The sequence below is a fragment of the Carex rostrata genome, chromosome 1, assembly GCF_964058835.1.
Source record: "Carex rostrata chromosome 1, lpCarRost1.2, whole genome shotgun sequence".
Lineage (NCBI taxonomy): Eukaryota > Viridiplantae > Streptophyta > Magnoliopsida > Poales > Cyperaceae > Carex > Carex rostrata.
The window spans coordinates 16,711,734-16,731,819 of NC_135918.1; the positions used below are offsets into that span (position 1 = coordinate 16,711,734).

At 33.0% G+C, this 20,086-nt stretch overlaps 2 protein-coding genes across 2 annotated transcripts; both read left to right on the forward strand.

Moving 5' to 3' along the window:
• Nucleotides 1–6,468: 6,468 nt before the first annotated feature.
• Nucleotides 6,469–9,461, forward strand: LOC144561343 (uncharacterized). The gene is made up of 2 exons (XM_078310334.1): nucleotides 6,469–8,843; nucleotides 8,937–9,461. Exons 1-2 carry the CDS (start codon nucleotides 6,518–6,520, stop codon nucleotides 9,215–9,217), a joined length of 2,607 nt encoding a protein of 868 aa, XP_078166460.1. The 5' UTR covers nucleotides 6,469–6,517; the 3' UTR covers nucleotides 9,218–9,461.
• Nucleotides 9,462–17,527: 8,066 nt separating this feature from the next.
• On the forward strand, nucleotides 17,528–19,012 carry LOC144566999 (UPF0481 protein At3g47200-like). Its single transcript, XM_078317055.1, has one exon. The coding sequence runs from the start codon at nucleotides 17,528–17,530 to the stop codon at nucleotides 18,752–18,754; it is 1,227 nt and encodes a 408-aa protein (XP_078173181.1). The 3' UTR covers nucleotides 18,755–19,012.
• The last annotated feature ends 1,074 nt before the right edge of the window (nucleotides 19,013–20,086 follow it).

The following is a 20,086-nucleotide window of genomic DNA, read 5'->3' on the forward strand; positions in this document are numbered from 1 at the left end:
AAAATATCAATAAAAAATCACTCGAGTTCCGCCTCTAGTCAAAGTCGAGTTTTATATGTTTTTTATCTGATTAGCTTCTCTATATTGAAAGTCGAATTCCGCCTCTAATTGTACGAGTCTGTGTCCCCCCATGTACTTGATGTACAATTTTAAACAATGAACGGTCCAGATTAATCCCATCCAAATCAAATTCAATCAGTTGCCATTGACATTGTAGGGGACATGTTTTGAGATTCGTGCCAAGTTAAAATAATAGTTCTGATTTCTCACTTGCAGCTCAGGTACCTGGGGTGATACAGATTCTAATCGTACTGATGCATCTGACGTTCAACAGTAATTATGATGTATCTGATGCTTCTAACACATCTAACGATTCTGGTTAGGTATAGATCAGACAAACATACAGTAATTATGACGTGCTGATGCATTTGACGTTTAGCAATAACAATGGCAATTGTAAGGTCAAAACCGATTTTTTATTAATAGAAAACAAATAAAAAAAATATTGAAATAGGAGTAGGTTTTTATGAAATTTCGAAATGTAAGTAGAACATAATGACTTATCATGCATGTCTATTGAACGGAAAAAATCACCCCGTCTATCTAATTTAGTCACTAATTACTCAAAATTGCTAAAAAAAAAAAAATTATGGATGGAATAGTCCATCCTGCCCAGCACCGTTCATATTATTTTTCTTCAAAATTTTCTTTCAATTAGTGAGTTTGCATGGTTGAGAAAATTAGCTGGACATCATGGGGAGGGGATAAACGATCCCATTTTTTTAATATTTCAAAATTTTACCAAATTCTAACCCTATTTTGATATTTTATTTATTTATTTATTTTTTATTAATAAAAAATCGACTGAATATGCTGTATTCTCAACAGATAACAAAACCCTGTGTTTTTGTTTTTCTCTCTATCACTCTCTTCAAAGAGGCGAGAAAGATGGGAAGAGAGCAGGGGTGTTCCGATGCCCATCGGATCACTTTTGGGTTCGATGGGTTTTCTCACCGTCAGATCTGCTTTAGAATTCGCGCCCACAATTTTATATCTGCTTTAAAATCCGTACACACGAATCCTAAAACAGATCTGACAGTGAGAAAACCCATCAAATCCAAAAGTGATCCGATGGGCATCGGAACGCCCCTGCTCCCAAGATGGGAAACACTAGTCTAGATCTTGACTTCAAAATCTCAAGTCTTGTGCATTATTGTAGAATGACAGATGCTATGTGGCATTCACAGAGTTACAATCCCTGCTGGATATGAATACAAAACAAGTAGTTGCCTGGTAGCTAGTACTTGGTGGTAACTGGTAAGGGCAAAGTAGATGCGTCAGTGACCCGCCACAGTGTAAAACTGTAAATAATGCTGTATTGGATTTTGGGAGAAACACTTTTTTGCCATGTGAGGAGCACTCTATTCCATCAACAACAGGATATCCTACTCCTCTGCAATCCTTGTACTGATGTACATAAACTTGTTTCAATTATAATGTTTTATGAGGACGGTTCAAATGCCTTCATTTTTTGTGCCTCCATCATGCCTTTATTTTTAAAAACTTTAATAACTCAAAATTTAAATCTTAAAATTCAAAATAAAACCGTTAGATGTAATCTATATTATTTTCTCTATGTACCCATAAAAAATTATCACATTTTGATTTTGCTTTTATATGAATCAATAAGTTGAAAAATCAATGTCTAGAAATTATCCATATTTGTATACATTTTTACAAGCTCAAGATGACAATCAAAACAAAGTTGAAATGCCATAATTTTTTACATATGCATAGATAAAATGATATAGTTCATATCCAACGGTTTTATTTTGAATTTTAAGATTTAAATTTTGAGTTATTAAAGTTTTTAAAAATGGAGGCATGATGGAGGCACAAAAAATGGAGGCATTTGAACCCTCATGTTTTATATATAACAAGATTAGAATCTGTATCACCCCAGGTACCTGAAGTCCAAGTGAGAAATCAATACCGTTCTTTTAACTTGGCACGAATCTCAAAACATACCCCTATAGTTTCAATGGCAACGGATTAAATTTGATTTGGATGGGATTAATCTGGACCGTTCATTGCTTAAAATTGTACATCAAGTACATGGTGGGAGGGGGGGGACGAACTCATGTGCAGAGGCAGAATTCGACTTCCAGTATAGAAAATATAATCATTTAAACATCATATAAAACTCGACTTTGACTAGAGGCAGAACTTGACTATTTTTTTACTGATATTTTAGATTTTGTGGAAACCCACTTCTTGATCCAATATTTTTTTTTTATTATTCTTCTATAAAATTTCATTTTTTTATTAAATTATTTTTTTGATCCATTAAGCAAGTCTACAAGTTCAATTAAAACGTCTTTTTTTATATATAAAACATTATAATTGAAACAAGTTTATGTACATCAGTACAAGGATTGCAGAGTAGGATATCCTGTTCTTGATGGAATAAAGTGCTCACATGGCAAAAAAGTGTTTCCACCAATAAGTGTTTCCACTCGTAAGGGCATGTTTAGATGCCACAGAATTACAAAATACAAATAAAAATTTACTTTTAAAAAAAGTGAGAACCTACGGGTACGGAATGCACGGGATTAATTATAAGAATATGAGAAAATAAGTGTTCATTTGTATCATGGGATTAATTGTGAGAAATTTTTATTTATTTTAAAATATGTATATTTATTAAATTGTTTTAGTTTAGTTTAGTTATAAATGATTTTTTATGTAATTATTATTTTTGAATAGTATAGCGTTCTGTTATGTATTGATTTTAATCAATTAAGTTAAAGTTAGCTTAATATAAAAAAGTAATTAAATATAAAATTACAATGAAAAAAATTGTCATGTCATCATCTATTTATTTAGACCAATAATATATTGTAAATTTAATATTTTAATGGATTATAAATTGTAACATTTGGTAAACATAATTTTTTTTAAATTATATTAATGAAATTAAAAAAAATTAATTAAATAGTAATATTAAAAAGATGAACCATTTCTAATAAAAAATATTACTAGAATGGTACAAATAAAATAAGAAAATATTTATAAATAAATTAAAAAATAAGAAAACAACAATTAAAAACATTTACAAATATGCGGTAAAAAATAGGTTTAATTTCTTACTTTTTTTAAATTAGACTAAAAATGTTGTAAAAAAACTTTAAGTGCATGCCCAGTTCTCGAGGTAGAAACCACGAATTTATTGGAGCATATATGTATTTTTTTTTCTTTAATTAAACTGGATTCATTTGTTTTTAACTTTTTATATAGTTCTTTGGTATCTTTAAGCATAAACTGAAACTTATACGAAAAAGTCCGGATCCATATTTTGATTGTCTTAGTCCCACAATAGACAACAAATAAAAAGAGAGCTCTTCATATATACATCTCCTATGTGTGTGTGAGCCGAAATTTTTTTTCTTACCACTCCATTAAATTATAATTAAATGAATACCACCCGTTTATTCAAAATTGAGATTCCGCCACGAACTCAGACCCAATCCACGCACGGATCCCAAATCCAAACTCACACTGGATATGCGGACCGATCTGAACTCGGACCCAGTGTGAGTTCGAATTTCAAACTGCTATATATACCTTCCTGAATTTCATCCCTTATTCATTTAAAAGGCAGCAACTAAGTGATTTCTTCCCGAATTGTAGTGTCTTATTCATTCAAAATCCGAATCTGTTCTAGTAATTAAGTGATTTCTTTCTTTTTGTTTCCTTGGATAAAATAAAGTATTGCAATACTAATCTTCAAGTATTTCTTAAATCCTGTCCTGATGAGAGTTTGACCACCAATAAGCAACTAGGTCAGAAAAATTTTATTGTGATAACTATTTTTTTTTCAAAGTAAATGCATGCATATTTTTAAAGTATCTTACAATAAGTCCAAATTTTTTAGATCAGATTTTCTACCTATCTAAAAAAATAGTAAAAAATTTCCAAAAAATATAAAATTTGGTTTCCAAACACATATTAATATGGAGAACAAGATGAACGGTTCGGACCGACCGTTTGAATTTTGAAAACTCGAATATTGAGTCATAGCACCGCAGGTCTCTATGCAATCCATATCACCTTAGCCTTACCCTAAGATTTAAGTGTAATAGTTAGAAAATATATAAGAGAAAATTAGTTCGTGTCAATGTGACAAAAAAATATTATAGGTGAACATAAAAAAATTCTCATACAAAATGATATATTTTCATTAAAAAAAATAGGAATGATATATTTTCATTAAAAAAAATAGGGTAATGAATTAGAGAATAATTATTTAAAAATATTCATAAATGATATTAAAATAGATGAGATTTAGGAATCGACATGTTTTGAGGATTATCCAAAATAGAGGATGGTTTTTCGACAAAACAAAGAAAAAATTAATTACCAACTATAGGGTAATGCACCGAAAATTTCATCAATATTTTTAATAAGAAAGTTTCAGCAATTTGAGCTCCACATCAATATTCAATACAACCTGACCTCCATATTTTTATAATATTAAAGTTTCATCAATTGGACTCCTTTATAGTGAAAATATATATATATATATATATATATATATATATACAACTCTTTTCCATACCCAGATTCAATTAAATTTCTACAAAAATAAATATCGAACTATACGTGACAAAAGTATATATGGAAAACTGAGGCGTCCACCGCCCTTGCTGTCAATCCATTTTTAACTCTTTATTTATATAATTAATCTTGTTTCATATAGTGAAAATTCTCACATGCATATATATTATATATATTAAATGATGTACGATAAAATAAATTTATAGATTATTAAAAATATAAGAAATATATTATATATAGCAGTTTGAAATCCGAACTCACACTGGGTCCGAGTTCGGATCGGTCCGCATATCCAATGTGAGTTCGGATTTGGGATCCATGCGCGGATTGGGTCCGAGTTCGTGGCGGAATCTCAATTCTGAATTAACGGGTGGTATTCATTTAATTCTAATTTAATGGAGAGGTAAGAAAAAAAATTACGGGTGTGTGAGAAGACAAGTTGAGTGAGGAGAGAGAATGAGAAAGGCATTAAAAAATTCGTATCATCCTGAAAAGCTATTTTGAAACAGAGGAGAGAGTGAGTGGAAAAAAAATCTGATTAGAGACAGAGGAGAGAGTAGGGGTGTCAATGGGTACGGGTCGGGTGGAGACATTTTCATACCCATACTCATTAAAATTGACCTTACCCATATCCAACTTATACCCATTAAAAATGATCTTACCTTACCTTACCCTTACCCATTAATATTATCAGGTAACGAAACAGTAGCGGGTGAATAACGGATAATACTTTAGTTTTATTATATTTTACAAATTAAACATCAAAAACTCATTCATTTTAACACATATATAATTGCATTTCTAATAAAAAATAAAATAAATGTGCAATCAATTCCAACTAAATTATTTTTTATAAAAAATAAAAATTCAAAAACACGAATATACATTTAAGTGAGTTGAAAATTGAATTGAGTATACATTTAAGTGAGTTGGAAATTGAATTGTATATATATTTGGATTTTATAATTACCCTATAGGGTAACGGGTACGAAATAGTCATTATCCATACCCTTACCCATTTATTTAAGGAAAAAAAATTCTTACCCATACTCATACCCAATAAGCTAACGAAATAAAAACCTTACCCATACCCGCCTTATCGAATACAATAGGGATCGGGTAAACGGCTAAAAAAGTACCATTGACACTCCTAGGAAAGAGTGAGTGGGAAAAAAAAAAAATTGAGTCTGAGCTCCGTTTTTTTATCCCAAAAAATTGCACTAGATTTAGAGTTGTTGGGAACTCCCCACAGGAAAATTTTGAGGAAAAATATGACTGCCGAACACTCTTGTAGGATTATGATCCTATATCATTCAAACCCATCAAATTTCCAATGGAAATAGGACTGCCGAGCAGACCCTAAGTGTTTTTCATCAAATATGACTGAGTTGATTTTTCTAACGTCTTGTAATGTATTATTTAAATGACAAGATCAATAACTATCTACATTTTTATATTAAAGTTTATCTTTGTATATTTTTGAAAATAATATACTAAGAAAAATTATTTATAGCTAATATTTAATACACACACACATACTGCAGTCAATATTCCAAACGTGTAGCTCTCCAGAGTCAATGACACCCCGAATGAAGTCTCCGGAACCAACCTATCCAGCTGGCCGTGACTGTTACGTTATTGATCATTGAATGTACATGGAGCATGGTTAATTCACAGACGACAGATAGGTAACACAAGCCTATTCATAAAGTATGTTGCATTCTATTCTACCCAAGGTCACTAAATCCGGTTTCTAATTGGAAGCCGAGCACGTCTGTTGACTCTGCAAGTTTTAGAACTACAGAACTGATAAGTCTCACCACTGAGTTTATAAGAGGGCCAGCTAGCTTTGATGCATTTTAGCTATAACTTGAGCACTTAGCATTAATTTCTAGCACCAATGAGGGGCATTCTCTTGTTCCTTACACTACTCTTTCTACTTCCTCTGGTTCAATCTTCTCTCACATCACAAGCACAAGCTCTCCTCCATTGGAAATCCACTCTCCAGACTCAACAGCCACTTTCATCTTGGAATTTGCATGTCCACCCGTGCAACTGGACTGGAATCACTTGCCGCAACACTAACAAAAGAAGGCAAGTTGTCACTAAAATTCATCTTTCCCACAAAGGTCTTGTTGGAAAACTAGATTCTCTTAATTTCTCTGCTCTTCCATCAATTAGAATTTTTAATCTCAGTCATAATAAACTCAGTGGAGTAATTCCTCCATCAATATGTCTATTCTCAAAACTTACATATCTTTGTCTTCAAGATAATGTTCTCAGCGGTTTGATCCCGCCTTGCATTGGAAACTTGACAAATATAAGAGAATTGTATCTTTGGGATAATAATCTCTCCGGATCAATCCCTCCTGAAATCGGTGAACTTACCCATTTGACATATTTGGCACTATCAAACAATTTTCTAAGTGGAGAAATACTGAGTAATTTAGCAAACTTAACCAGTCTTATAGTATTGGATCTTTACATTAATAATCTCTCTGGATCAATCCCTCCTGAAATTGGCAAACTTACACATCTGACAGTTTTACAACTACAAGAAAACTTTCTGTGTGGTGAAATACCAACTAATTTAGAAAACTTAACCAATCTTGTCGATCTGTATCTTTGGAATAATAGTATCTTTGGACCGATCCCTCCTGGAATTGGTAAACTTAGACAATTGACATCTTTAGATTTAGCAAATAACTTTTTGAGTGGAGAAATACCTACTAATTTAGAAAACTTAACCAATCTTGTAGATCTATATCTTCACAATAATAGTCTCACCGGATCAATCCCGCCTAAAATTAGTAGACTTACAAATTTGACAACCTTAGATCTAACAAAAAACTTTTTGAGTGGAGAAATTCCTAGTTGTTTAGGAAACCTGAGTAATATCAACGTTATTTATCTCTCATCAAATTCTCTATCGGGAATAATACCGGCAGAACTCGGTGGATTAAAAAGATTGATTGAGCTTGATTTAGCTCGCAACAATTTCATAGGAAATGTACCGAAAGAGTTGGGAATGTTATCTGCTTTAATAAGTCTTGATATATCATCAAATAGCCTAACAAGTGTGCCAGAAGAACTAGGCAATTGTGTGAATCTTCAATTATTAAACCTCAGCAACAATAGGTTGATTGGAAAAATTCCATCTCATTTTGGAAACTTAGTACATTTATTAGACCTCCTAGATTTAAGCACAAATTTTTTAACCGGGGAAATACCACTAACGCTAGCGCACTTAACCATGTTGCAAAACCTAAACCTCTCTCACAACAATCTAACCGGTCAAATTCCATTTTCATTGGGAGGCTTTTTAAGTTTGTCAACTATAGATCTGTCATACAATCAATTGGAGGGTCCAGTGCCTGATATAAAGATTTTTCATAAAGCCCAAGAACAATGGTTTATACACAATACAAATCTTTGTGGAACTATTCAAGGTTTGCCCTCGTGTGATGCATTTGTTAAAGATACAGTTGGTTCAACCAGACAACGAATGGTTAAGTTGATTGCAACTCTAATTTGTTGTGCTGCATTGCTAACCTCTTTCTTACTCTGGCTAATTTACCTACTTTACTCAAGAAAGAGAAAAGCAAAACTAGTGCATATTGGCAATCCTAGTAGAGGTGAAATGTTTTCCATGTGGAATTTTGATGGAAGAGATGTATATGAGAAGATTATAAGGGCCACAGAGAATTTCAATGAGAAATATTGCATTGGAATTGGTGGCCATGCAAGAGTTTACAAAGCAATTTTAGAGCCAGACAACCTCACATTAGCGGTAAAGAAAATCATGTTAGCAAGCGGAGAATCCTCACTAGATGCTGAAGCATTCCACAGAGAAATTCACACTCTAACCCATATTCGACACCGCAACATTGCTAAATTATATGGTTATTGTTCCTCACCACAAAATAAATATCTTGTATACAAGTATTATGAGAAGAGAGATTTACATAATATTATAAAATGTGAGGAAGCAAGAGAGCTGGATTGGGCAAAGAGAAAGGTTATAATGAGAGATGTTGCATGTGCTCTCTCACATTTGCATCATGATTGTTATCCCCCAATAGTACATCGAGATGTAACTTCCAAAAATATCTTGCTCAATTCTGAGTTTACAGCAAGTATCTCGGATTTTGGTACTGCAAAATTTCTCAAGCCAGAGTCTTCTAATTGGACCATGCTTGCTGGAACCTGCGGTTACATAGCACCAGGTTCTCTATACTTAAACACCTTATTATCGTATTTAATTTCCATCACTTGTATACAAAAAATAATTGCAATTTGATTTTTTTTTCTTTATGCAGAACTAGCCTATACCATGAGGATGACTGAAAAATGTGACGTATATAGCTTCGGAGTAATTATGTTGGAACTGCTTATGGGAAAGCATCCTGGTGATATGCTCAATCTATCATCTTCCGATCAAAAGGAAATCATACTCCAAGATGTCCTTGACCAACGCATTGAACCACCAAGAGAACAAGTCATCAATGAAATTCTCAAAATCATTCAAATTGCATATGAGTGTTTGAATAATAACCCGTCACTCCGTCCAACAATGCAAGAGGTGGTAAATAGTATCTAGAAATGAGTAGCCAGCTACTTCATAAATTATGATCGTAACTCCTATGTAAGTTTGAAGATTAGTTTGATGTTGGCATGCAGTTAGAATTCAGTTTTAGGGCATGATGCTTTATTTATATATTTTGTATTTGAAAGTTTTTATGCTTCATTAATGTTCACTTATTCTCTGTATGTGTGGTGAGAATCGTGCAAATAATATTATTGCAATAAAAGTCTATATATGTTGTGTAAGATTACCGTTATTATACACAGTATCTCTTCAAAAAGTAGCTTTTCTTTAAATACATGTAGTGCCATGCATTCATAGAACAGATTGGATACGGATCAGATAGTGGTAAAACCATATCCGTATCTACTTTTAATTTTCGGATACAGATATGGATCAGATATATAGACAGATACATACAGATACAGATCGGATATTGAATATCCGTAGTTATATACATAAATATTTTCATAATTTATGGTAAACTATATGATATATATTTATTATTCATGATCAAATATGGATAATTAAAATTCAGACCATATATGTATCCGTATTTACACGGATATTTGAATATTCGGATATCGGATATCCATATCTAATTTTCAGATAAAGATGCGGATACGGTCGAATAATATTCGACCCGTTTGCACCCCATGCATCTCTTTAATAAATGTCCTGGTATTAAAAAAATGGGCAAATGACGCATCACTTTTCTATGCTAATGTATAATGATGCCGCAATGCTTCATCTATGTTTTGTAATAGTGTACCAGATGGCTACCAAACACTATTTTGATTTCTAATGATATCGGCGAAAACGTGTATGATTTTTTGAAACCATACACGGATGTTTAATACGAAGCTGTATATGTCACTCTTTGTACACAATGTATTTCAAGAACCGTGTAAGATTTCATTTTCTTTATTATATTTTTTATGGGCTAGCATCCATATTTGCTAGATATTCAACATTAAATATTACACAACCAATAATTCAATATGTCGAAATTAATGTTAAATGGGTCAATTAGTCAAATAGTTAGATTAATATATTTGAGATTTCTAGATAGATTAATTGTCTATGTTTTCAAAAGTTATGTTGGAGAGTTGATCCGTATGAGAGTAATAAGAATTTAATAACTTTCACATAAATCAGTATATTTGAATATTTCTTTTCTCTCTCCAAAAATAGGAGACATGATTGTTTCTCTTTTTGTTTTCTCTCTATCCTTTGTTTTACATTTTCACTCCTTTATATAGGAGACAATATCTCTTTTGCTTAACGCTTACAATTCCTCTTGTTCATTCATTTTCACTGGACTTTAACAATCTATCTTAAATAAGTAAAACAAATATCTTAAATTAGGAACGGTTGTTATTCTTTATTGACCGTCTCAGATCAGGAGTGCAATTTGTGCACTTGGTATTTGTGTTGTATTTAATTATATTTATGTTCTTGGGTTAGTAAAAGATAATCATATGACTTATAAATAAGAAGTATGTCATTTGTAAAAGTATCTTAACATAATAGAATAAAATTTCTGCATAAGAATTATTCTCTTTTCTCTTTCTGTCTTCCACTAAAATACTAAACAAAATAACATAGATCTTAAATAAGCCAACATAAGTGGTATCAGAGCAATGTTGTTTGAGAGTTTTTTTTATTGTTAGTGGGTTACCCACTAAGAAATATATTGAATGTTGTTTGAGAGTTCAAGTGAGGTTTCTCTAATAGAGTGTGATGACTATGCAAGGTGGTGCATGGGGGCTACAAGGTGCGCAACTCGTCTTTGATAGCGAGAATTATGACTATTGGAGTATATAAATGAAAACCCTCTTGATCTCACAAGATTTATGGGAGATAGTGGAAGAAGAGTGTCACAACCGTTATCAGAAGTTATCAGTGGTACCCCTTCTAGTCAGAGTGAATCAGCTGAAGCTCCTCCTAGTCAGAATGCAGCTATGAAGCTACTCAAAAGAAAAACTAGTGAAGTCTGTTGAACGAAGATAAAGCTGAGTGCCAGTATTGTAAGAGATAGTACAAATATATTCAAGGTGGTACCACATTGACACTCATACGCCATGTGAAATCCTGTGGTAAGATTAAAAGAGCTAAAGGCAACACCACAGGTTTAATACCTATCACTGAATGTTTGATGGGTGAAAATGAGGTGGAGAGTACGGGCTTTTATATATGGAGGTGGGAAATATGACCATATGAAGAATAGAGGGTTGCTTGCTAAAATGATTATGGTTCATGAATTGCCCTTCGTATTTGTGGAATAGAAAAAGTTTTAACATATTCATGAAGTACAACAACTCCCTCTACCAAACAGTGACCCGCAACACCATAAAAAAAGAGTGTGTTAAAATCTTTGAAAATGGAAAATAAAAAATAAAAAAAGATTTTCAGAGGTGTTGATAGGATTTCACTTACAAGTGATTGTTGGACCTCCAATCAAACCAATGTGTTTGACAGCACATTAAATAGATACTAAATGGAACTTGCAAAAGCGAATCATTAGTTTTAGCGAGCTCTCACCACCACATAGTGGTGATGTTGTTTCTGATGCTATTAGTGAAACACTCGTGAAGTATTGGGGTGGTAACTTAGGGTGGTAACTTGGGACTGTATTAAACGAAGGGGCGTTAATTATGGGACAACATATGCCTTTACCCATATCATGGCTGGTATACATTGTAGTACCACTGTGTACCAGTGATGCATGATGGGCATGCACTATTTATTTTAATTTTTCTGTAGTCCGTTGGTTGTTCGAACACTTGTCTGTGAAAAGTTCGTTTGGGTCAGCCCAGATCAATTGATCTCTGCCGTCTCTCTGACGAATGACATCTTCTTCTCTATCTCCCAAATTTGCTTTGTCAACTGGGTCTCTCTCTCCTCCTAAATTTGCTTTGTTCAGGTCGGCAATCTCAGCCATATTAATCTTAGATGTATATACACTTGTTTAGCGACGCAATGTTGGAATTTAACAATCCAATCAAAGCTAGGTGAAACTCATCATGATAGTATTAGACAGATTTATTTTAAAAGTTGTCGAATTAAATTCAAAAGATGAAACTTTTATCACATAGAAACGAAAAAACTATACATCGTTCCTCCAAAGGCATACTCATATCATTAGTGATGATACAAAAGTCGAGGATTCATCATTACACTTGTATAATTTCATAAGACGCACCTTGATAATTATAAATATACAAGATTTAAAATAAACCAAGTATTTAGAACAATAATATTTTAATTAGATCGAATGAATTAACTTAGTGTTAAATACGCACAATAAATAAATGGTAAAAGAAAGTAACTAAGAGTGGCTCCCCATAAATCATTTATGATCTAATCTTACCAAATAATTGCTCTATGGTTTTCCTTCCGATCAAATTTTGTTACAACAAATTAATCATATATCTAATCTAACCCAACAAAAAATTACAAGGACTTGGTTTACTTTTTTGTCCCGGAATGATGTTAAAACCCGACAAAAAATTATAATTTTGTTTAACTGGAGCATATATCTGGACCGCAACTGTCATCAAGCTAAAAGGGATTACAATCCAAGAGGAGGGGTCCAAAATTTGGGTAGTTAATGGATCATTTTTTTGGAATAATCTAATCAAATTGCTGCCAATGTTTAACTGGAGCACAAGATGAAAATGTGGGAAATGGTGTATCAGTCTCATTCTGGTATGACACATGGCATGATGCACCATTAAGGCGATTAAAAGATGGACAGCAAAGACCACCCTTCCAAAGAATATCATTGTGTGATGCAGCTCCCATAATCTCAAACCTAGCCCCTGACATCACATTTTCACTGCAATTAGCCCTTGACATCACATTTTCACTACAACTCACACAGTCCCGAGATGAACTGAAATGGATGTGGACAAAAACAGGAAAGTATTCTGCTGGTTCTTTCTATAGAGTAATGCAAATAGGAGGAACTATTGGCTTGGGGGTACAAGGAAATCTGGGGCAGCCCCGTGCCATTAAAGATCAGAATATTTACCTATCTTTTGCTACAAGGAAGGATATTGACACATGAGGTGATGCTAAGGAGACATATGAGATGCGAATTAAGGTGTGTTAAGTGTAATAACTGCGATATGGAAACAACACAACACCTCTTCTTTTCATGTCGGTACGCTTCACAAGTCTGGGACCGAATGGAACTGCATATGAGATTCAAACTCATGATCAAAGAAGACACAGTGGAACAAACATGGGAAAGCTCAAGAGAGATATGTAATAGAAACAAAAACATAAAAGATTGGGCATCAAAATTCATGTGTGTCCTCTGGTTTATATGGAGACAGAGAAATGAAAATTTTTTCATAGATAGAATGATACCTCCAAGACAGTTAGCTGATAGGGTAGTTGAAGAAAGTGCAATGTGGTTGCAGTACTGTGGAAGTGCAGCTAAGAAAAAAGGAATAGGCTAAACAGGAAAAGTGGTTTAGAGAGGGTTGTTATCTTACTGATACACTATAACCAGAAAGAAGAATGTAGAAATATGTTAATTATAACAGTTGTAACTTTACTTAGTAGCTTCTACTAAGATTTTCAAAAAAAAAAAACTTTTCTACACAAGCAGGAAAAAATAGGTGATGTAGGGATAGGGATGGCACGGGAAGAAGTAATATAAGAAATGTACTATAAAGGATTCAAAATCTCTTTTTTCTTGAAACTAAAGTTGATAAATCTCAATAATTTGTTTTGGCTTTCTCCAATAACATAATTAATTTATTTCAGAAACTTTATTGTGTGCGATTCATATTACTTTTGAGTCAATACAGTTGCAAATTTCATGTTAAAAAAAAATAATTTAAAACTTACTAATGGAAGATCTCTATATATATCATCAGGAGAAATGAGTAATGCATGAAAAAACCGCTATTTCATGAGCTACCCACCTTTCATACTTTTAATATTTTAATTAGTACATTGATTTCTAGCCACTAGGGGTAGCAATTTGAGTACATGTGCCCTGCACTTAATTAATTAATTAATTATCAACGTTAGCTTTTGATAGCAGTACAGATTGAAAGATATCATGCTTGTACTTTCCCAATACCTGAACTTTGTGTTGTCAGTCTGGCCCAATTAACCATATGGCCTGTATTAAATGAATGGGCTTTACAGGGCCATACTATTACGACTGACCTTAGGCATGTTAATTGACCGGGGCAGCCCGTTGATAACTCTTGCTTCTCTCTATCTTCCAAATTTGCTTTATCAATCGGGTCTCTCACCTCCGTCACCTTCCAAATTTGTTTTGTTTTGTTTTGCTTTGTTTAGAGGAGAGTTGAAATTTGAAGATCCAAGCTAAGCTAGGCCAGAACTCATCACGAGATTCACGAGGTTAATTGATATTAAAATTTGTCAAAATGAATTCGAATGACAAACTTTTAATCTTTAATTCTTTATATTATGAAAGTAGTGTTAACGATCTCGGTTTTTATATTATTATCATATAGAAATGGAACAAATATACATCAAACAATTATCCAAAATATTATATATAATACCCCAAAGAAAGTCTCATATTTTAGTGGTGGTATAATTTAAAGTCCAGGGTATTATACAAGATTTAAAAGAAAGTAACTAAGTATTTAGCACAATAATATTTTGTTTAGAATTAATTAACTTAATGTTAAAAAAGCACATTAAATGACTGCTGAAGAAAGTTACTAAGAGCTGGTCGCACATAAACTATTTCTGATCAAATCTGACCAACTAGTTGTTCTATGTTTGTTCATTTCGTTCAAAATTTGTTAAAATAAATTATATATATTATTTGTTTAATTTGAAATGGAAAACTTAGATATACTAGTAATCTCTAATAAATTTCAAAAATAAAGGCGCTAAGCAATATCAATTACAAAGAGAAAATGATTGAGATGAACGTGTAAATTTACGCTGAAATATATGAATTCTTTTGATTTAGCATCTGACCTATCATGCAATTTTTCTCTTTTAAAATTGTATTATTATTTTTTTCAATCAATAGTTTTTTGTTATAAACAAAAAAGTTATTCATTATTATTATCATACGAAATAGTTGTGCATACATTTTTGTTAAACATATGGTGTTGCACCTTACTTTGGCTTTAATAATTACGAGCTCATCATCATGATCTTTCCAAATATCCATGATTATCTTTTTCTAAGTAACAAATCACACAGCTGAAGCTGAAGCTGCCACTGTTAGTTAGTACACTAGTCCTGATATTGTTATTATAGAAAGATGGAGAAAAGAAAAATTATTTAAGAGTTATCCAACCCAACAAAAATCTATAAGGAGTTGATCCGGATTTTTGAGCCGGAATGAGGTTAAAACCAACCAAAAAATTATATTCAAGCTATCAACTTAGACAAGCTGGAAAAAAAATTGGTGATATAGGGATAATGATGGCACGGAGATAAGTATTTTAACAAATTTACCATAAAGGATTCAATATCTCCATTTTGTTGAAACTAAAGTTGATAAATCTCAATAATTATTTTGGCTTTCTCCAATAGCGTAATTAATTTATTTCAGAAAACTTAATTGTGTACGATTCATGCTAAGTCAACATATTTACAAGGCTAAAGTTAAGAAACGAAAAATTTGAAAACTTTATGATGGAAGATCTCTATATGTATATCATCTGGAGAAATGAGTAATCCATGCATGAAAAAATCGGTAATTCATGTAATTTGACAGTCGTATATAGCTACCTCACGTTTCATACTTTTATTATTCAATATGTAAATGTAAATAATCGATTTTATATGCTTCATAGAATCATAGTTGATCAACATTTACATATTGAATGAGTTTAAATCGATACGTTTCTGAGACAAATATCATGCTTGTACTTTCCCCAATATGTAAACTTTGTGTTGTCAGTCGGCCCAATTCAGTATATGGACCATTATTAAATGAATGGGCTTTACAGGGCCCATATAACAAGGCTTGACCCTAGGAATCGGGAGATTCGCGAGATTAATTTTAAAAGTTATCGAATTTAGTTCACGAACTTTTAAGTTTTAACATTTAATATTTTGATGTTTACAAAAGCAGTGTTAAAATCGCCGCTTTTATATTATTATCTTTTACAAACGGAACAAATATACATAAAAGAAAATCCAAAACTAATACACCCAAAGGCATTCTCATATTTTTAGTGATGGTAAACATTCATATTGGCCCCCTCGCTCCCTATTGGATATCTTTCTTATCTTTTTTTAGTATAGGTTGGAGGTCAAGTCATCCAACTATTTCAATACTCTTGTTATTACAGAAAGGATTTTCTCCATTCGGATTGTACCTTTCCTATCTTACAAACTTTGTTTCCTAATTTGGTTGGGTGACAAGATGATTTTTGGAAAACGTATTTGCGCCGCCATAGTAGGTTCTGAAGGACTAAATAAATATCCTTCAATTTAGGTCGTTTTACTCCTTCATTCGTATTTTTCTTTAGCTTGCTTGTGAATTGCGTTTTCCTGCTAAGTTGCTATGCAATTCAATTTGGGTAGGTTAGCTTGATATTTTTTTCTCCTTCCTTTTTGGGCTTTTTTGGGTAGTTAACTCAAGTATTCGCTTGGGTAGTGTGATATACCTTCAAGTCACTATTGAAAAAATAAATTTTCTTTACATATATATATTGGACAAGTTATACGATTATGTTCCATGTAGGTTGTGGATGCTCTCTTTTATCTAGTGGGAGCGCACTTAAACATATTAAATTTGCTTCAATATTAAATTCGATCTTATCACTGTAAACGTATCCTCACTTTTGAAACCACTTCGAAGGATAATTTTTCTTTTCTTATTTTTTTGAATGAGATAGGAGGCCTACTCGGAACCATTTCTTTAGGGGTTATAAAATAATGATAAATGTAGATTAAATTACTCTTAGTAATAGTCATTAATTAAAAGGTGTCCTCCAATCAATCCTAAAAGCAGTAGAAAGTAAGCAAAAATATATAATGAAAGAAATTTAGTTCCAGAACCGCATTCTCCAAAAACTAGTTAAGAAAAACAAAAAGTTATGAATTTAGGAAGACGTAACTTTCTCTGAATTCCTTGCGCAATTCGTGACTCACTGTTAGACATAATTTATTTCAGCAAAGATTTTTCAATAATGCAAGGGCTCTGTTGAAAATTAGCATTTTTATTTTCTTATGCATGAAGGTTATGTATGAACCATAATTGGAATAGAGCTGGGTCCCCCAATAATTATGGAGGCGGCGAATTGTTAGAAGTTTTGTTGAAGTTGAACCAAAACTCTTTCATACACAAAACAAATACCAATGGAAGAAGCCCAGATAGTATTAGATGTCGAAGCCTCTCCTATCTCAGAATCAATGCAATCTAAACTCGACAAATTATGGTGCAAAACGAACGAGGCAAACAACTTCACCATTTTTTGCATATCACATATCATTTCCCAAAGCAAGAAGAATCTCTTTGAGCCCTTTGTCATCTCCATCGGCCCATTTCACCATGGTAAAAAACACCTCCGAACCTTGGAGGAGCAAAAATGGCGATTCTTGAAGGATTTCCTGTCCCGTGGGGACACAAGTTTGGATCGTTGTCTATCAGAGATGGAATTACTAGAAAAGAGAACACGGGGGTGTTATAGTGAGACGGTTAATCCTGACAGCAACGCATTTGTTGAGATGATGATGCTTGACGGATGCTTCGTGCTCGAGTACTTCTTAAAATTGAAACAAGAAGATTTGAATCCTATTCCTGAGGTTGCCTGGAATTCTCATTTTATAAATTTGGATTTTCTACTTCTAGAGAACCAAATTCCCTTCTTTATAGTTGAGAAGTTGTACGAGATTGGTTTAAAACAAGAAGATAGATTTAATTTTGTTAATCACATGGTCAGTTTTTTTTCCCGAAGACTAACAAATAACTCCATAGACTCACAAATTTCAGACCTGCCTCCAGCTGAAATTCACCATTTGGTCCATCTATGTTACCACTATTTAGTGCCCAACCCAGAGACACCAGTTGTATCGATTTCCAAATCATTTGATCTTACCGGAAAGTTCTGCACCAATAGAATTATCGAAGGTTTCCCTCGTTCAATGATGGAGCACACAGGAAAATCTCATCATTCAAGTTCTGGAAGCTCATCAAGGGCATTGCCGAATTCTACCAGAGATATGTCCTCAATGGTGATCCCTTGTGCCACGGAGGTCAAACAAAAGGGCCTGAAATTCAGACGAAAGAGCAACCCGAGACATATGCTCCACATATCATTTGAATATGGTGTCTTAGAAATTCCTAAACTAGTAATCACTGATGGCACTAAGCCTTTTTTCGCAAACCTTATAGCATTTGAACATTCCAAATATGGCAAAGAGGGTTCACCCTTTACAAGCTTTGTTAAATTTCTGGATAATCTAGTGAACACACCAAATGATGTGACAATTTTACAACAGTGCGAAATCGTTGAGAACTGGCTAGGCAGTGAAGAGGAGTTGACTCGTTTCATCAACCAGGTTACCGAAGGTACTATTTTGTGAGAGGTCACTATTTGGCGGAATTATACATGGCAGTGAACAGATACAGTAAAAAAAACTGGAACAGGCATCGAGCAAAATTGATTCGTGATTACTTTAGCAATCCGTGGGCAATAATTTCTCTCATTGCTGCTTTCATACTTCTAGTTCTTACATTAGTACAATCTTTCTTTGCAGTTCTTGCCTACTTTGTTCCCCCGAGCTCATGATGTTTTAACTTTCACAGTACTATTCAGGGCTTCTAAATTGAACAAGAGAAAAGGTGCAGGTGTTACCATGTATGTTAGGAAGGAGTTAATTGTTTTTTTAATGGTTTACTTGTTTGTCATTCCTTTTAGTGTTGTATCTTGTCTGTCTTTTGTTTTTATGATTTTCTAGGAAGTTTTATTCAAAAGCACCAGTTACAGGCATGTATAGTCTTTCTTGAGAAACTTGGCTTTGGCAGTTGCTGCCAAGGTGATTTTATTGAAATTTAAATGAAGTATGAGTCAATACAAACGGTACAGGGAATTATACTGGACAAAACAAAGTTTGCAGACCTATACATAGATCTATTTATTTTTAATGTTGCATGTATGGTACTGTTTAATTTAACTCTAACACCATCAGTGCCACAATTTCGCCTCTTGAAACACTTACCGCAAGCAATTCTGGCGAAATCTCCTTTCCCTAAAAAAAATATGTACTTTCGTTTTCTGTCATCAATGTTATTAAATGTGATTTTTATGCGGTATGTAGAAGGTCACCGCATACCGCATATGCAGTATGCGGCAGCATATGCGGATTTTAAAGCAGACTTATATATGCAACAGCCAACCAACTAACTAAAACCAACAAAATCAGAACTACGGTCAGCTGTTAGCTACTCCTCTCTTCTTCACTTGGACCATATAAGAGTTATCCAACCCAACAAAATATCTATAAAGACTATCCAAATTCCACAGCCAGGATAAGCTTAAAACCCACTAAGAAACTGAAGTGAGCGAGGTTATCAACTTTTTTTAAACAAGTGGGAACAAGCAAGTGGTGTAGGGTTAGTTATAACACAAAGCAATGTAACTTAAGAAAATGCACAATGAAGGATTCAAATTATCTTGTTTATTTTAATTGTAATTAATAATTCTCAATAATATATTTTGGCTTTCTCCAATAGCATAATTAATTAATTTCAAAAACTTAATGTTAAAAAGGAAAAGTTCGAAAACTTATCTCTATATATATTATCCAGAGAAATGAGTAATCCATGAAAAAAACCACTAATTCATGTAATTTGACAATCGGAGCTACCCACCCATCATACTTTTAATATTTTAGTACATTGATTTTCCACCACTA